At 46.6% G+C, this 18,607-nt stretch overlaps 1 protein-coding gene across 2 annotated transcripts in view; it reads right to left on the bottom strand.

Annotated features, from left to right (window-relative positions):
* The window catches only part of SLC22A18 (solute carrier family 22 member 18), a 67,436-nt gene that overhangs the window by 39,587 nt on the left and 9,242 nt on the right, over positions 1–18,607 (bottom strand). For both annotated transcript variants that reach the window (XM_048307948.1, XM_048307947.1), the window contains exons 2-4: positions 18,214–18,311; positions 16,071–16,216; positions 14,798–14,930 (exon numbers count right to left, since the gene is read on the bottom strand). In XM_048307948.1, the coding sequence (XP_048163905.1) occupies positions 14,798–14,930; positions 16,071–16,216; positions 18,214–18,311 (377 nt within the window). The remainder of the gene's footprint in view (positions 1–14,797; positions 14,931–16,070; positions 16,217–18,213; positions 18,312–18,607) is intronic.

Here is an 18,607-nt window from a genome sequence, read left to right as displayed (position 1 = left end):
AGGGCACCAAACTGGTGCTGGAAACCCAGCCAGGGTGTAAACACATGGTGCAGATTATCAGACTGAAGCAGAGCTATTGTTTCACTTCCAGCATGGGCTGTTTGCCAGATACGGACCTCTGCTGAGAGATAACCGAAACGCATTTGAAATTCTGGAGAAAACCCTTTGTTTTGGAGGTAACTTGTTTTTAAGAAGAGGGCTCAGCAGTGATCTAAGGAGTAAGAATCTCCCTCCCACCCCCCCATAAAAGTGTCTGGGGACTTTCAGTGCAGTGAAGCAGGCACTACAGGAAGGATGGATGCTGGACCAAGCCCAGCCTCCCAAGCCTAAGGGGATTCGCTCACGCCGCCGGGAGCGGGGAAGCCGTTTCTCACCAGTATAGGAAGTCAAGTGCTTGGCAACAAGGGAGGCAGCTCTCCCACAACTCCAGTTACGCAAACAGCTGCCTTCTGCTGGGTTTCAACATGCTTCACTGCTCCAAAAATAATTTCCTGCTTGATTTGATACCATTAGCAGGAGCACAGAGCGCAGCGTGAGTGATTGTGCCGCTCCACACTACAGTGGCTGTAAGTAGCCACTGGCTTCCAGAAAAAGCCCCGATTCCTGTTTTTGGCAGAGGGGCCTGATTGCGCAGGAGGGAAGGTAAGCAGGGTGATAGCATAAGCCTCTCTTCCTCTGTGAGGGGTTTTGACGCAAGCCTGGACAAAAGTACCTGTCACCTTCGTCCTTTCAGGCCCCTTTTCCAGAGCTGACATTTCCCAGCCCGTGCAGCTTGTAACACTCATGGCATGTAACCAACACTCAGCAGCCAGGCAGGGATCAACGCCAACATAAAGTTCAACGACAAAGTCACTGCTTGCTGGGTGATTAGGAGCTGTGCTGCTCCTGGGCAAAGTTGCTGGAGTTCTCCCAAGCACAAGCATCAAGAAGCTACCCTCATGCCTTCTTGCATTCCCCAGTGGATGACTGTGTCCACTCTGGAGGCTGTTGGAGTAATACCAGTCCAGCCCAGTGCTTTGGGAACAGCAGCACTTTCCATTCCTAGCTGGACTGGAATTTGGATATCATATTTTACCCTAAGGTGCATCTGATTTCCTGTTCCCTATTCCCAGCCCATTGATCTGCATGCCCCTTTCCAAGGGTCTGCCTTGGGGGGACTCCTCCAGAGGCCTACATCAGACCTGGAAACCTTGAATAGTGCAGAAAGTTAAAGATTCCAAGGCCCACCACATCAGCACCGCTCTCCATGGCCTATGTAACACCAGCAGCACAGCACACCAACCTTCCCAGCTCATGGCCCTACACAGCAGGGAGCTGGTACCTTCCAGGTGAAGCGCAAGTCACATTCAGCAAAGAGATGAAGCAGCAAAGTAAAACTCAGTGAGCTGCAAAGCAGGATTCAGAGGCGGAGAGCAAGACCAGAGAAATCAATGTATTTTAAGGTCATCCTCTTACACTCTGAAACCAAAACTCTGCAATGGCCCATGTTTATGCTTTTACTTTTTAAACCCAAAGAGACTGTGAGGGATGATTCCATCTGCTCGGTACCACACAAGCCGTACCAACCTTGTCTTCCACAGTCATTCTTTGAGCCACACGATGGCTTATGAAAGATGTCCCTTGGCCATGACTGGGAGAGTAAAATGGGTGATGAACACACCACTGCTTTTGGGGAGCTTCTACAGAAACGAACTTCGGAAGATAAAGCCATAAAAAGAGAAGAAGGGTCCCCTCAGCCATCCTGCACAGGACGTAACTGCAGGATGACACCCCAGCTTTCACACACAAGACAAAATATGCATCTCAGCTGACCCAAATTCCAGGTGGGGCCTCTCCTGTCACCGGCACAATAAAAGGGAATAACCCTGCAAAGAAGATGACTCCTCAGCTGCTAGAGGTCCTGAGCTGGGCGGCAGGACAAGACTGGCGGGAGGAATGTACAAGCTGGTTTCCGTGCTCAACTGACCCATGTCTGCAGCAGCTGCTGCTCCCACAGCCCGGGGGAGTGCAGATAAGCAGCAGTTCAGCTTTTCCAGACATAGCACAATTCCTGTTTACAGCCTCTGGGCTTGTCTTTTCAAAAGACGGAGCTAAGTGTCTATTCTTGCAGGAAACCAGGTGTGTAAACAGTTCAATTAATATATCCAGCAAACCGTGCTCTAGCATAGCAAAGAGGGCTAGTGGAGGCAAGCCAAGAGCACAGGAGCCAAGGAAGGAAAATACTTTTAAAGAATATGCCTAATTAGAGATGGGCCTAGGCCAAAAGTTCATATTTGAACACCTGGAATAGCCCAGGGGAGCAGAACGGTAACCTGAACCCAGATCTGCATTTTGTAACTCTCTCCTCTCCCAAATGAGGTAAAATGCAGCCCCAAACCCAGCCCACAGTTTGAGCTACAGGTTTCCAACAGCCAAAGTCTGGAGATCTGGGTTTCTACTTTCAGCCTGGTTTTGGCCCAGTCATTGTGCTCAGCTGCTGGTGCCCTTTGCTCCTCTCACCCCACACCACCCAGTGCCCTGTTGTGGGCCCACTCTGCTCCACTCAAGAGCTGGCTGTTGTTCCCTGGCATCCCCATTTGCTCCAGCAGCCATGGCATCCTCAGCACTGTGACCAAGCCCAGCTTGTCACTGCACTCTCTTCTCCCTGCCCTCGCAGGCAACAGCTCCTGGTCAAAGCAAGAAGCCTGCCCTAACTCAAAGCCAAGTGGCTCCACTCATGCCTGTGAGACAAACATTGGCAGCAACCCCCAGCTTTGTGCCAAATCTGCAGATTTAGGGCTTGTTTTGAAGGGTACAACCTCCATGCAAGGCAAAGCCCCCCCTGCCCTTTATGAGTGCTTGCAGAAGAAGCAGATTCCCTTTTCTCCCCTACAGCTCAGCTTTCAAGAACAGAAAACTAAACTTCTCCCACACCTTAGCAACTCTTTTGACTGTAGATTTTCTTTATAGCAGAATCACATTTGACAAATAAAGGTCAGCCTGATCCCCATAAAATCACCCTGTCACAGGCACGTCACGCATTTCAGACAGCTTTCAAGGCTGACTAAACATTTACTTTTGGATGGCTCATGTCCAAAGTCCAGAAATAGATCCCATTCCCCAGTAAAAGAGTGCCTGAGTGTGCCATCATGGCTTCACTGCCCTGTCACAGCGTGCCATTTGCATTCCTGTGCTTTCCCCCTCACTTGGTGCCACCACTGAGCTCCCTGCAGAGAAGTGAGGCCTTATCTCCCAGCTGGATTATTCTTGGTAGGTATTTGTCACTCATTTTTCCACCATCTGACCTCGGGTCCTGTTAGGCTGAGGTAAGTGACTAATGCAGCACAGGGCTCTGGATTGCTTTCCCAGTGGGCACCTGGCCTCTCACCAGCACAGTTGGAAAAGAACAAATGGGATTTTGGAGAAGAACAAATGGGATTTGCTCACACTGGATGATGCAATATTCAAGGAAGAGTTTGTGTTTTGAAAGACCTTGAAACAATTCAGCCCCACTGCTATTCAGAAAAGTTTTGCACCTTGGATGTACTCCTGTAGCTATTACAAATTCTTCCCTGCCGCAGCTGAACCTTCATCTCCAAGAAATAAAACAATTAAAAAAAATACTAATCTGACTTTATACAAAAGTACAGGAAAAAATTTACATAATCCTTCAAGGGCCAAGAGACTCTGTCTGCAAAGTGCTTGCCACACAGCACCCAGGCAAAATCAAAATGATGCAATTTTTGGTAGGGTGTACAGATTACAATCAGGCAATTACACATCCCAGACCGTGTAATCACATGCAATGAGAACACATGTGGGTGTTGCAAGGTGTGAGCCTGGTGTCACCAACCACAGGCTCCTCCAGTTACCCAAAAGCAGTCATTCAACAAATGCTTTAAAAATTTCTTTTCTAATCAATAGGTCCTTCGAGAAGATGGCCTCTTTCTGTCATGAAAAGTAATTCCTGAAAGACTGGGAAACCACCAGGAGTGCACTGGAAAACATTAGCCAGAAGAATTGATCTATCGTCTGCCTCATATCCAACTGTGTCTGGACAGCTGGAAAGGGGAGGGAAAGAAACCCATCACACACAATACAGAATCTGTTATATAGCTTTATATCAGAAAAGAGCCTCTCCAAGCTTCTGTAGGAAGTAAGTTTAAACATCTGATGCATGAACATCCTCAGCTTTAATAACCATTACTGTCTTTCATCTCCCCTTTTTTTAAAGTCTCAGAACAGCACTTAAGACTCTGGCCTCCTGTAAGCGTTGCTCAGATGCTCCCCAGATGGCTTTTCCAAGGGGATTTCTAATTGTTCAGGGTCTTTTAAAGAAATATCCTGCAGGAATCTTTTAGGTTTCTGGGGCTTTCCTTCCTTCCTCTACAAATTTCTTTACCCAGAGCTTGATTTAAAACCAAACTCAAAGGAAACACTTACAATGACTTCAATATGTCTCAGATCACATACCCTGGGGTAAAAGAGAATTGAACCAAATCCCATAAAAATAAAAATGGTGCAGATTTCAAAGGGATTCACAGTGAAGTTTTGTAAAGAAGTAATTAGACCAAAAGTTTTAGCTGAGAATATCATGGAATAAAGGAACATTTAGTGAGACTGAGAAAGTTAATACTGCATATAGACCACAATGAATTGGACATACAATCCCCCTCTCCTCAAAGAAAAATAAATTAAAATTGAAGCAACAGTTGCTGTAATAACAGCTAAACAAGGAAATCTCTGATTCTCAAAAATTCTCACAGTTTTCAGATCCTGAACTACCTTGAAGGGATCAGACTTCCAAAAGTGCTAAATTCCTATCTGCTGAAAATCCACATTAGACATCCCCAAGTGGGAGACATAGAAAATCACAGTCATTTCTGGAAAGGCTGGTGACTGCTTCTGCATAAGAGGGCAGCTAAAGAGGAGAGTTGAGCCCCTTACATGATGATAAAGCAAAGTAAATAATTCCAATGAACATATAAGGCTTTTGTCTCTCTCAGGCCACCCAAGCCATCTCCCAAGCAATAGTTAATAGCAAGACATGCTACTCTTCCAAATCTGCTGCTCCATATCCGCCCAAGTGGGATACAACCCCATAAGACCTTGTCCTGCCACCTGCAAATGCTGACTGGGCAAACTGGGAGTGTTCCAGCGTGTGCTGTGGCACAGACACACTGCTAGCTCAACACACACTGCTGAGCCCTGTGCACTAATGGACTCTCACCATGGTGTCTGGCCTCTCAGATCCCACCATGAGCACTGCCCTCCTCTTGGATCAGCATCTCGGCTTGCCAGCAGTGCTTATGGTAATTTCCTGCACCGCTTGGCATAGCACAGGGCTCAGCCCAAGCAGTCAGGAGTGTGTAATCTGAATGCTACAGAGAACATTTGATAGAATCACAGAATGACTTGGGCTGGAAGGCACCTTAAAGATCACCTAGTTCCAACCCCCTGCCGTGGGCAGGGACACATCCTACTAGATCAGGTTGTTTAGAGCTCCATCCAACCTGGCCTTGAACACCTCCCAGGGTTGGGGCACCCACAACACCTGTGCCAGTGTCTCACCATTCTCACAGTAAAGAATTTACTTCGAATATCTAATCTAAGCCTGCCCTCTTTGAGTTTAAAGCCATTATCTCTTGTCCTGTCACTACATGCCCTTGTAAAAAGTCCCTCTCCATCTTTCTTATAGAGCCCCTTTATGCACTAGAAGATGCTCTAAGGTGTCCCCAGAGCCTCCTCTTCTCTAGGCTGAAAACCACCTACTCTCTCAAGTGTGTTCATAGGAGAGGTGCTACAGCCCTCTGACCATCCTTGTGGCCCTCCTCTGGATTCACTCCAACAGGTCAACATCCTTCTTATGCTTGGGCCTCCAGAGCTGGATGCAGCACTCCAGGTGGTCCTGAGAGTTGAATAGAGGGGCAGAATCCTCTCCCTCAACCTGCTGGCCACACTGCTCTTGATACAGCCCAGGACACAGTTGGCCTTTTGGGCTGCAAGCATGCTGGGTCATGTTGAGCTTCATCTTCTATAGCAGAAGATTCATTCTCCCAGTTCCTGCTTTTGCCTTCTTGGCACTGACTTTGGCAGTGTGGCTGGGGCACTTGCCAGTGAAGACGGAGGCAAAAACATCATTGATGCCTCAGCCTTCTCCATATCCCATGTAAGCAGGTCTACTGTTTCCTTCTGGAGAGGATCCACATTTTCCACCATCATCCTGTTATCAACCACATGCCTATAAGCAGCTTTTCTTGTTGCCCTCACTGTCATTGGTCACATTTAATTCCATCAGTGCTTTTGCTGATCCCTGGCTACTTCGACAATCTCTCTGTATTCCTCCCAGGTTACCTGTCCTTGCTTCTACCCTCCGAAGGCTTCCCTGAGGCATCCTCTGTTTGAGTTTCTCCAGGAGCTGCTTGTTCTTCCATGCATTTTTTCCTGACAGCTTTGTTGGGATACACCTCTCCTAAGCTTGGAGAAGGTGAACCTTGAGTATCAACCAGCTTGCTTGGACCCCTCTTCCCTCCAGGGCTTTATCCCATGGTACTTTACCAAGCAAATAGATCCCTGAAGTGACCAAAGTCTTTTCTCCTGAAGTCCAGGGCAGAAAGCTTGCTCTGCACCCTCCTTGCTGCACTAAGGATCTCAAACTCCACCATTCCATGGTTACTGCAGCCAAGGCTGTCCCTGAGCTTCACCTTCCCCACCAGCCTTTCCTTGCTGAGAACAAGGTCCAGCATAACACCTCTCCTCATTGGCTCCTGTATTACTTGGAGCAGGAAGTTCTCTCCTCCTGCATTGCTTATGCCCAGCTATGCTGTCCCTCCTAGGACCAGAGCTTGTGAACATGAGGCCACTCCTTTCTGAATAGAGGGTGTCAGTTGCTCAGTCTTCCTGGTTGGATGGCCTACAGCGGACCCAGACTACAATGTCACTTGTCTTGTCCTCCCTTTAATCCTGACCCATAAATTCTTGGTCATCTCTTCATCCATCCCCAGGCAGAGCTCCATGCACTCCAGCTGCTCACTGACAGAGAGGACTCTGAGGAGCACCAAGAAGTTTCTGATGCTGGAAATACCTTCTTGCTGGGCTGCACTATCCCATGGTTTATCAGGTGGAAGAGACAAGCCCCAACAAGTGCCAGGGGTAGCCTGGAGATGGCCATTCAGCAACTCCTTTGCCCTCTGGCCGCATTCACTGCTCGGATGCTTCACATACCTTTAGCTCTGGTGGTGTGGCTGTGAGCAGGGTTTCATAAGGAGACTGTGAGGAAACAAAAACCCTGGGTGGGGCCACAGAAGCTAGTGTAGGTCATGAGAAGGTCACACCCATTTAATTTCATTCTAAACACCCCATTCAAGCAGTCTGGCCTTCACCTTGGCCCACAGGTGAACTGGCACCTCATGACAATGGGGTGTTTCGTCTCTCCAGCCACCCAGCAACCTCCTGCTCATGCCACCAATCCAGCAGCAATAGCCAAGAAAAGCACTGGGAATGGCTTAAAAGCCAAGCCCAAAGTCTTCCAAAAGGGCTGCTTTTCCACCCATCCTTTACAGCAGTCATATTTCAGGCAAAGCAGCAGCAGTGGGTGTGCTGTTCCCTTCTTCCCCTGTGGCACATGAAGGTCTCTTTTGGAAACATTCCTTCCTTGCAGCCCAAGCCCCTTGGTGCCCTAATCTTACTGCCCCACGTGACAGAATACACCTAAAATCACTGAATCTGTTTCCTGCAGAGCTTCACTCCTCATCTCCCTAACTCCAGGAGTCTTAACTCCTCCCAGTTCACCCTTCACATGCCACATCCGCACATTTCCGTTCATCCTGACCTTCCCTCCCTCCCTTGTCTGATAGTCCTTCCCACACAAGCACCACATCCTTCCTGCCCCAGCCTCGCCACAAAGCTGGGTTTGTTCACTGAAGCAGATCAGAATGAAACATAAGCATGACCCTTTGAATCAAAAGGATTAGGAGAAGTAAAGGAGAGAGCTGCCCGTTTGAATATGTACAAACACGAAGGGAGGAAGTTAGGGCCACCTCAGGTTGCCCTGAAGGTCCCTCTGCTAGGTCTTGCTGGCCTCAGCCCTGTGCTTCAGCCCACAGCCCCTGGGACTCTCCCATGACAAAAAAAAAAAGCTGGCACTGGCTCTTTTCAAACAACTAAGAAAAAAAAAAAGGAAAAAAAAGAGAAACGAGGCCCCCAGAATGGGATGGTAATTGGGCTGACAAAGACTCTGCCTGCCTAGGACACCAGGGGATGAAAAAGAGCGTACATCCAGGAAAAGTGGGATGTATTCCCTCAAGGTAGTAGATATGTGCATGAGCATACATCGTGATAGAGGAAGTCTGCATCCCAAAGGCTGTATAATCTAAATAGCAATATTGTGAATGTATTGGATGAGGGAAGGAAACACTATCTCATTGCCCTGTATTATGCATGAGGAACAGCAGTGCAGAAAGATGGGATAACTTACTCGCATCACGGGAAAATCACAGCAGAGCCAAGTCCCAAATCCCAATTCAGGGACCTAACCACAGGCTATTCTGTGCTTTCTATTTTCTGTTAACAAAGAAAACAGTATTCTCCTGGATTTCAATTCCCAGTGATACTGCTGGATTTGCTGCCCAGTTGTGAAATATTCCAGGAGTGGGAAGAGCAGATGAAGCTCTAGTGAGTCACGAGCAGACACTGCCTCATTGTGCAACCTGCGCTGTGAGGGTCACGTTCAGCCCTCCAACTCGACCTCTGCTAGCAGGGCTGGACCCAAAATACCTTGTGCCTTTTTATAAAATTCCAGTCTTGGTTTCTTTGTGGATTTTTTCCCCCCACTTTTACTTATTCCTTGGGGCTGTTAAGCCAGGTTTAACAAAAAAAATCAGCCACCACCTCTGCACAGCCTCGCAGGGACTCAGCTAAGGACAAACCAGGCAGGGCCCTGTGCTGCACAGAAACCCAGGGCTTTCAAAGCATCAGGAGAGGGGAGCAGCGTTCAAACATCCCTAATTGTTTAGCAGAGCTGACTCCACAAACACACACGCTTTTGATTGTGATCTGGCAACCACGCACACAAACCAGGGTTTCGCTCACCCACCGCCCCCTCACTTTCTGACTCCAGGCATGGGGTGGCAAGGCAGGGCAGCCTCCCCCAGTGCACAGGCATGATGAAAGCTGGAAAAGGCAGCAGGGAAATTTCCTTAGCTACCCTGGAGATATCCTTCCCACTCTGCCTTTTATTTTCTATCTGCCTGTTTGCTTGGGTAACTGCTGTCAGTCCATGGAGGGACACCAGGCAAATCCTGCCAGGAGTCCCTCTTCCCATGGCTCTGGTGCAAGCCAATTCCCAGCAGCCTCCAAACCTCAGCTCTCTGTAAGCAGCACAAGCCAGTCACAGGAGGAAGCTCTGAATACTTTTTTTTTTTCTAAAATATCTTTTCACCACAGTTACTTTGGGAAAATGAAGCAGCTAGCCCCTAAAGGTAGAGATGCCAGGAGGAAGGAGGGTGCTTTGAGGAGAAGGGGCAGGTGGCCATCCCGTGTGAACCAGCACAGTCACACTCTGAGCCCTCCCACCAAAATCCCTGCAGAAGGATACGTGGGAATGAGGGTTTTGAAGGAAAATGGAGACTACACCTGATAAGGCTGAGGAAGGGGCTGCCAACAGGCCCCCCACTAGCTCAACCCAAGCCTAGCCCTCCTCAGCCACACCCCATAGCCTTGAGGGCAGCCACAAGGCATGGGCTCTCCCTCCCACGAGCTGCTGGCTCCTGTCCTAAATCCCACTCTTCCTCCCTTGGGAAAGGGCCCCACCTACGGGTGAAGGACCACGGAGGAGCTCTTGGCCCCATCATCACCTCCCTCCACTGGAGTTCAGACCAGGGGTTGTAGGGAGAGCACAGAAGAACCAGGTTTGCTGAAGATGGGCTAAGGGGGAAAAAGGGCACCTTTGCAGTGGTGGTATCATCTCCCAGCGGGTACATAGCAGAAAGCCAGGGGACCCAAACCAAAAAATTGGTGGCCTAGATGCAGGAGGCAGGTTAGAGACTTGCAGGAAGGAAGAGCTGGGAAAGAGCTTAGTGCAGACCTATCTGTTACATGAACGCAGCACAGACAGAAAACTACTCAGGGCCTGCATCCTGGTGACTTCTGGTAAGTTCACAATCCAGCATCAAACTCCAGGACGCTGACCACAGGTACAATGTGCTGATAGCCAGAAATAATGTTCTGGGACTTGGGCGTCAAGCAAGAAAAAGCTTAGGAAGCAGACTGTACCCTGAGCCACTTCAGAACAGCTTCATGAGGAGGAGGTAAACGATGCTGCAGAAGCACCTGTACCTCTCTGCCAACAACAGAGACTGAACATCAAATTTAGATGCAGCTATCTCCACTGTAGATGTCTAAGATTAGGTGAACTCCACCCAAACTGCGCTGAGGCATTTCTTAGGTTCAAGAATAGGTTAAACAAGTCATCAGAACGAGAAAACTCTGGTGCTAGGAATAGACGACAGAAGCCCTAGACCTGACTTCTGAACCAGCAAGTTGTTGAGGGATGATATGCATGATCCTCTATCACAGACTTTACAGATAAACTTTGGGGCCATGGCTTCCAAATTAAGATAGCTGCCGTGCAGAGTAAGTGATAAGAAAAACCCTTTAGATTCTGTTTTGTTTTTTCAGAGAAGGCCACAACTGAGGCCCTCTGCACCTTCCCCAAACCATCAGCTCCTTGAAAAAACCAGCCCATTTGCACTTCTGTCCCCAGTTCTCCCAGGGCACCACAGAGCTCAACCAGCAGTGACAGGCCATGCTGCAGAACACGGATGACTTGCTAGCAAGCAGACTCCATCTCTCTTTCTCCCAAGTGCCTTGATACAAAGGACAAAGCAATGCCTGTACAAGCGTCACCAGTCCTTGATGCTTGGCTGATCAGCATCATCCCAGGCAGAGAAACATCACAGTTTTTGCTGGAAGGGAGCAGGAGCAGCTCCCAGAAGCAGAATGCCCTGCTTTGTCCCGAAAGGGAGCACAACCCTCTCACCCTTTGCCATGCTCCCACCCGCCTTCCCAGCTCCCAACCTTCAGTCCTTTCAACACCCACAGTTTTTCCACTCTGCCGTGAAGCGATGAGAAATTCCCGGCCAGAGGACATTGTTCAAATGGGTTTTTAAAAAAATAAAATGCAATTCCCTACTCCAGGCAAACAAGTTCCTTCTTTTCCCCATGAGGAAGAAGGATAGTAGCACAGCCGGGGGAAAAAAAAATCCCAGCAAACTATCCCCAAAGCCTGCTGTAATCAAAAGAATAATTGCTCCAAGATATTTAAGCCTACAGCTGAGTCACTAAAATGAAGAAACATTTCCATGTCCATAGAAAGCAAACAATTCCTGGGTCATGCAGCAGAGATTCTCTACAGCCTTGTTAGAAGGAAAGCAAAAAGCAGCCAAATGCAATTAATCATAGTCCCAGAAGAAAGGATGAAATCTCTGTAATTAGCTACCTAGACTCATCTTTCCACTTGAAAACTAATCCAGCTGCCTTCTTTCACCTTTCACCCACAGGGCTGCCCCTAAAGTCTGCTGCAAATACCAAATCACCTCTCTCCAGGGGTGCACCCACCTGCAGCAAGTGGCCCCACAATGGCTTTGCAGAAAATGTACGGGGAGGGAGAACCTCTGCAGAGTGCAAACAGAACTCCTTTTCTCAGTCACCCTTTGTGGATGAGCTGTTAGGGAGTTTGCACTCTCCAAGAACCTGTGTAGACCTCAGCTGAACTACAGGAGTTCTTTTCAAGATAGGTATTTTATATCCACAATCCTGACCCAACTGATCAATTACCAGAAAACATCAATTAAAAAAAAAAAAAAAAAAAAGGCATACAAACATGAAAACACTTTCCAAATGGTTAAGATTACAACTGCTTGTGTTAATAAATTGGCTTATACCTCATCCTCAGGTGGTGAAATTTGCCTGACCATCAAAGTTTTGGAAAACACAGGGGGAAAACGTAGCACTTTAGAGAGAAGAAGAGGAAGGGCTGGAGCTGGCGGTTACAGCTTAACAGCGGAGGTCAGGATCTAACATCCAAAAAATCCAATGCAAATCAGAACAAGACATTCAACTTCCCCAGGGCTCCCTTAATAAGTAAGAGTTGACAAATATTATTCCAACAATGAAAACAAGAACAGACCAGCTCTTTAGGTCAAATACATCAATGGTAAATACAATACAGAAGAATAATACCAAAATTACATCAGCTGAGCAACTGAGACTGATTTCTACTCCCTCTCTTGTATACAAAGCACTGCTAACATACAAATAACGCTGCCAACAACAGACAGGGAACGCTGGCCAGCTTTGTGGTGAGGGAAAGCAAAGAACACAGAGTGGACAGAAATCTCCAGCTTTGCTCTTCCATGATACAGCAGAACCGCTTCTTTTCAATGGAAGGTGATTGGGTCATTCTTCTGGGGAAGAAAAAAAATGGAAGTGATTACGCAGCTCTAAGTACAGCTGGAGCCTTCCTGTACAAATGTGGGAAACAGGGAGGGAGGATTAACATCCAGGCTGTGGGATACAGCAGCAAGGCCAAGGAGCCTCGGGCGTGTCCATAATGCAACACCCACTCCTTTCCCTCCAGGTCGGTGCCGCAGACACAGCCAGAGGCGATGGCGATGCTCTGGGGGCTGTTTGGTGGCACAGAGCTTTTGTCAGCTCAGTTCCTGCTCTCCACCGATATCAGCCAAAACACTAAAGCCAGGTGGGTTGTTCCTCTAATCTTTCCACTGAAATCGGGCAGAGGAGCTAAGCACAGTGGGGTTTGGCTACAGCAAAGGTCGCTACCAAACACCAGAGCGGCTTTCTCAGCCTGAAGCTACTGTATCAACCCTCTCTGTGCATCAGGGTGCTCAGGCGGGCCCTGCCAGCACGGTAGAGCTCGTCCCTTGCTAATAGAAATTCCTATCGTCCTTCCAGGGGGATGCACAGATCCTCACGGAATGAAACAGATGCTGCTGGCGGACAGGCTGCTTTCCCCAGTCCTGCCGTAGGTAGGACTGAAGAGCAGCCCCAAATCCACTGCGACGGGCTGCTCGGCTGCCAGGCAGGAACAGCGAGCCGGAGCTGCCCTCCGCAGGATGCAAAGGAAACAACCCCCTGCATGGAAAAGCAAAGAGTTAAGTCGTTTTCCACCTGCAGCTGCCTTACTTTCCCACAATTACGGACAAGGTTCACTTTTCTCTGCGTTACGCTGCAGACACAAAGTTTAAGGTCCAGAAGCTTTCAAAGGGAGCGGGGAGTCTGGGAGCCTCCTGTTGTCTGACAGCACCAAGCCCTAACACCCAAAAGCTAGGCTGCCTTCAAGTAAATGCCTCTGACTAATTAAATGAAACAGGAGATTGCCTCCCAATGCCGGTTTTCTATAAACCTGTGACTGATGCACACGCTGAAACTGAAACCCCATAAGTTTTTGCTAGATAACAATGCTGCTTCTATGTTGATGTTTAAATACGGGCATATAACCAAAGCTGAGAACTGAGGTAACCTTTACTTTCAGTTAACACATAAAAGTCTACAATCACTGTATTTGATTAAAAAATAATACGTATTAAAACCTGCACTCAGCCAGCAACGTCTACAAATACTTTTAAATGCTGATCAGTTAATATTATGTATGCCTCCAATTTTAATTTTATGTAACCATGTAACTACAAAATGAATCTTCCTGGCCAGCCTTGTGTCACTTGTCCAACACAGCCAAGGTACAGCAGCCAACAGGTTTCAGGGCTGCTCCCTAAGGCTGCAAGGTTAAAGTGTTCTACTCCATTAACCTATGAAAGGATTTCACACACAAAATAGCATTGCTGCAGCACCAGAATGCACAATGGGGTTTAGAGAGCAACACATGGCACCCCACATCATAATCCAGCGTGCCCTGTGCAAAACACCCAGGGGATCAGGGTCACCATACACAGTCCACAGAGCTTATGGTACTAGGACAAGGATGAGAGGGATTTTTACCCTCTATCCTATTCTGTAGAGTTATTTTAACCTGAATCTGCAGAAGCAAGTATCCATAATAAAAAGAAGTAGAGCAAAACAAAAGTTTGAAAGTTCACAAGGGATTTTTTTCCCCCACCAGAGCACTACTGGGGAATCCTCCAAGGAGATTACAGCCACATGCACTTCACTGCCTGCAAAATTCTCTGGCACACCATACCTTTTGAGAATTTCTTTGCTATTGCACATTATAAGAGAAGGTAGCAGCCTGCTATGATGTGTCAGGCTGTGGAAGGGTAACATGGAATTGTCAGGTGTGTGCTTCATCTTGCTGTGACAGGGCTAGACCTCCTCACTCTCTTCCCCCACTGTCCCAAGCTTGCCTTCTTGTATCCCAAGATCTTTCCCTATACTGAGCATCCCCCAAGGACTCAATTTTCTCCACAAGCTTCACAGTGCTCCTGATTTCCATTTCTCAGCTGTACAACACCATTTCTTAAAAGCAGGCTATGCCCTGTGTGCTGCTTTTCACCACACTCCGCTCCGAAGATAAGACATTCAGGAGAAGGACAGAATCCACCTCTCAATTCAGCTTGTTTTAAAATATATTTAAATAGGAGAAGGTGAGATTTTCAACAAGATCTCCTTGAAAACAGTGGGAGCATTCTTTGTAGCAGCATGGAAAGCAAAATTTTGAGTTCTGGTATGGTCCTCTACTGCCACCAGGAGTAAGATACCAAAAGTTGTAGGGCAGCAAAATATCTCTTACCCAGCTCCCTCAATGGTTGCAACAAAATCAGTACCAAACAGGTGAGCCACTCACCCGAGTTTGGTGGAGAGAACACCTCCCAGGGCAGAACCAGCAATGATGCCCACTCCAAAGCAAAGGCCCAGCTTCCCCAAAGCACCAGCACGCTGGGAAGGAGTAGTCATATCTGTAATAACCTTCTGAGCACCTGCAGGGGGGAAAAAATATCCCTTAAAAGAAGCTTGCCACGGGGTCTGAGCAGATGCTCCAGCAGTTCCTATGGCTTTATTGCTAAGCCATTAAGAGCTTTTTGTTGTTGTTGTTTTTTGGGGGTTTCTTTCCCCAATTAAAACTTTTCTGGGTTGGTTTCTGGCCACAGACAGTTTCCCCAGCTCATAATTTTCATACTCTGAATGGAAGAGAACCTCTAAACAATGGCCCTCCCCTCTGGAAGCTCCACAGTCCATCAGTTTTGAACATAACAGCCTGATCAGCAGAGATTATCAGCTACACTGGGACACTCCATCAGTTTAATGTGGAGACACAAATCCCTTTGGGAGTACCTGGTGGTGGTGGCGTGGGGGAGAGTTACAGAGACCAGGTTTCTGTTGGACTCGATGATCTTAAAGGTCTTTTCCAACCCAATCATTCTATACAGATCTTTATGCCACAGAAAGAGTGCCTGCCACAAAATGGTCCTTTCAATCCCAGGGCACATGCTCATGCACATCACTGAGTGGAATTGGTTCAGCCCATCAGTCATGAGAAACAGAACCATTCAAACCACTCAAGTAAACCACTTCAGAAGTGGCAAGAAGCATTATTGAGTCCTCTTGCATGAGTTACATGGACTTCTAGTAGCTGAAGTTTATGTCTTTTACATGAAATATATAGGAAAACAGAACCAGCCAAAACAGAACATCTTAGTGGGTAATGGAAGGTATTTTTGTAATAATGTTTTACCTTTTACCAGTATGCTCATTTTACCAGGAGAAAGGGAAAAGCTTTCCTGTAAAAAAAGCTTTCCTGAAGGCATTTGAGAAGTCTGGGATAACACTGCTGTCAGCAAGTGACTTTTACCCATGTCTGGATGGTCAAGGCCAAACAATTTCCTCAAGATTATATAGGAAGATGGGCCTGGAACTACAGACTACTAAGCACTGCTTTCCATAGCCAATCCACCTGCTGCTTCATGTTCCCACCATCTAATCCCTGAGGACCAGTACCCTGAGATCTCCTGCCTTCCTTCATGCTGTTGAACTGTTGACTTCCACTAAAACAAGCAAGAAGCGGGGGAATCAGGCAGTAAAAGCAATTTGGAAAGCTACTCATCCCTGACTGACCTTACCTGGGATCCCATGCATGAACACTCCTGGCAGCCTGGAGAGGAAGAGGAGGGGGATGCTGGTGGAGAGGGACATAAGCAGGAAGAAGACACTTCCAGATGCACAGGAGAGGATTAAGGCTGCTCGGGCACCAAATTGATCTGCAAACCTGGTACAGAAATGGCACAAGGTTGTCGTGTTTCTGTTTAGGTTTAAAAAAAACCCAAAGACTTCATAATAGTATATCAGTTTTGCTTCTATTTAGGGGGAAAAACAACACCACATCTAAACAGACTAACAAACAACAACAAACCCCCCAAGCCCCAAAACACAAACAAGCGAAAAGCCCAGCTGAATCAGGTTTTGACCCAGCTCCAACTCTTTGCTGTAATTCAAGTCCAAGATGCTTAAAAAGCTGAAGTTCGACAAAGTCTGAGAGTGCCACAGAAAGGGCTCTGAGCAACAGGGGCTAAGATGGCCATAAAACAGGCCTTAGATAGAGTTTCTCAGGGTAATTCCTCCACTTGACTGAAGCTACGTATTACAGCTGGCAGAGGAACATTACCTTGCATAGCAATTAGTTGTGCTTACACTAAGAGGAACAGCTCCCTAAAAATGCCATGTTTGCTCTACAAACAGAGCTAAGCTTAAGTAATTAAAAGGTTTTGTGTTGAGGGAGAGGTACAGGTCAAAACTTTGCTGTTTACATGTAAGCCAGGGAAGTTTACATTTGCTGTTTGTAACCTAAAGACCACAAATCATTACATTGTTAGTGTGGGAATTTTTTTTTTTTTGTTATTTAAGGGTAAAGACAGTGCTTTATGTTCTCATGTCGGTTTAGCAGCATCAAGCAAGAACCCAAACGACTGAGCTAAGCAACACATTCTCTCCAATTCCCCTTTCTTCCTATTTTCTATTTAATTTACCCTTACACTGATATCAAAGCAGTCTCATGTCTAGAAAAATCCTTTTTATCTCAAACCTACACTGCAAATTTTGGCTTTAATCTGGCAATAGACACCTTCAGTCCCAGACAGATTCTGGTTTGCCTTTTTCCTTCCCTTCAGCAGTGATTCTGGGTATTAGTGAATGACATGCACAGAGGAGAACCAGATTGCAGGTGGCACCAGATCCAGGACAGAAATACTACTCTAGGTTTGTGTATTAATAGAAAAAGCACTAAAAGTGGGCCCTTTTCACCATCTCCATTTTTAGGAACACATTTTCTTCCAAGCAGTACTGCAGAATTAAATGTTGGTGGTTTTTTTTTTTAATTTGTCCAAGGGCTGAGATCAGATGCTCAAAGCACCACACCCCATGTACCAGAGGGTCCTGTAGAGCTCCCAATCTACGTCAGCCAGAAAAGTCAATTCCATGCACAAAAACTGAAGCACACACCAGCTCCCTATCCATTTATTAATTTGTTAATCAGTAGCAAGATTAAGAAGAGAAGTTAGATTTGCTCAGTCTCATTTTAGTTTTCTGTCACTGAATTACACATCTTTTTCAGGGTTTCATTTTTCCTGGTCTTTAGGGATGCATTCTCCCACCACTCAAATTTTTTAGGGCTATTTACATGTCATTAGGAACAGGAAAGTCTGTTCCATGGGGTAAAGAGGCAGAAAACCCTAGTCTTTTCCACTCTTTTCTTATTTTGATAGCTGAGTTTATAGATAATCTTAAAAGATTCTTAGATGTTCTTAAATGTCCATGCAAGTCTAAATTCATATTCAACATGGATGCAGATTCAGCTGAAGAAATGACACAACATTCAATTATTTTCATTGACAGCTCTACTTAACATCAATAAAGACCCTCCTTTTTTTTGGTTTCCCAGTCACAAGACACTTCTAAGGTTACAAATGGCTGTAAAATAGTTGCAGGATTAAGCTGTTAGGACCTGGGCTCTGAGGGCTCTGATGGTTTAAGCCCATTCCCAGGATATTGTTACACTTAAATGTGTGTCATTAAAATGTAGCTAAGTTAATATAAAGGCTGCTTCTATGCTGCAGTATTTCTAATAATAGCATTTATTTTTCCCTTGCTCATTATGAAATCCTCAAACATTTCAACAGAACCACAATCAAGAACTAAATGATTTTTATGAAAGCGTAAAAATGCCTGGCCTTTTTCAGCTATGTAAAGGGTCATGAGAAACATTCTCACCTTCCAAAAATGTAACCTCCCACGAGCTGGAGGACACCGAAGATTGTCTGGAGGTAGCCAAACCCCACTGAATCCAAACCTAGGCTCTTTGCCAAGTACTAAAAAACAAACAAACAAACCCAAAAACCAAACCCAACAAATAAATTGAAAAGAAGCATGTTATATTTATGAATAAACATATTAATGTCTGTGTGGAGAAGATCACAGCTCCAAACAATGACTTCCGTCAGCTCCCCACCCCTATAGATGAAATCTTCATCAGGCCAGACACTGGTTGGTTAATAAAGACCAAATGTCTCTGTCCCATACCCTGAAGGACAGGGGGATGTGATCAAAACCATCAGTTTTGCACCAGGTGACAAGTCTGTATCACCATTTACCTTTGCAGTTCAAC

The sequence above is a fragment of the Corvus hawaiiensis genome, chromosome 6 (assembly GCF_020740725.1).
Source record: "Corvus hawaiiensis isolate bCorHaw1 chromosome 6, bCorHaw1.pri.cur, whole genome shotgun sequence".
Lineage (NCBI taxonomy): Eukaryota > Metazoa > Chordata > Aves > Passeriformes > Corvidae > Corvus > Corvus hawaiiensis.
This window is presented reverse-complemented; position numbering and strand designations above follow the sequence as displayed.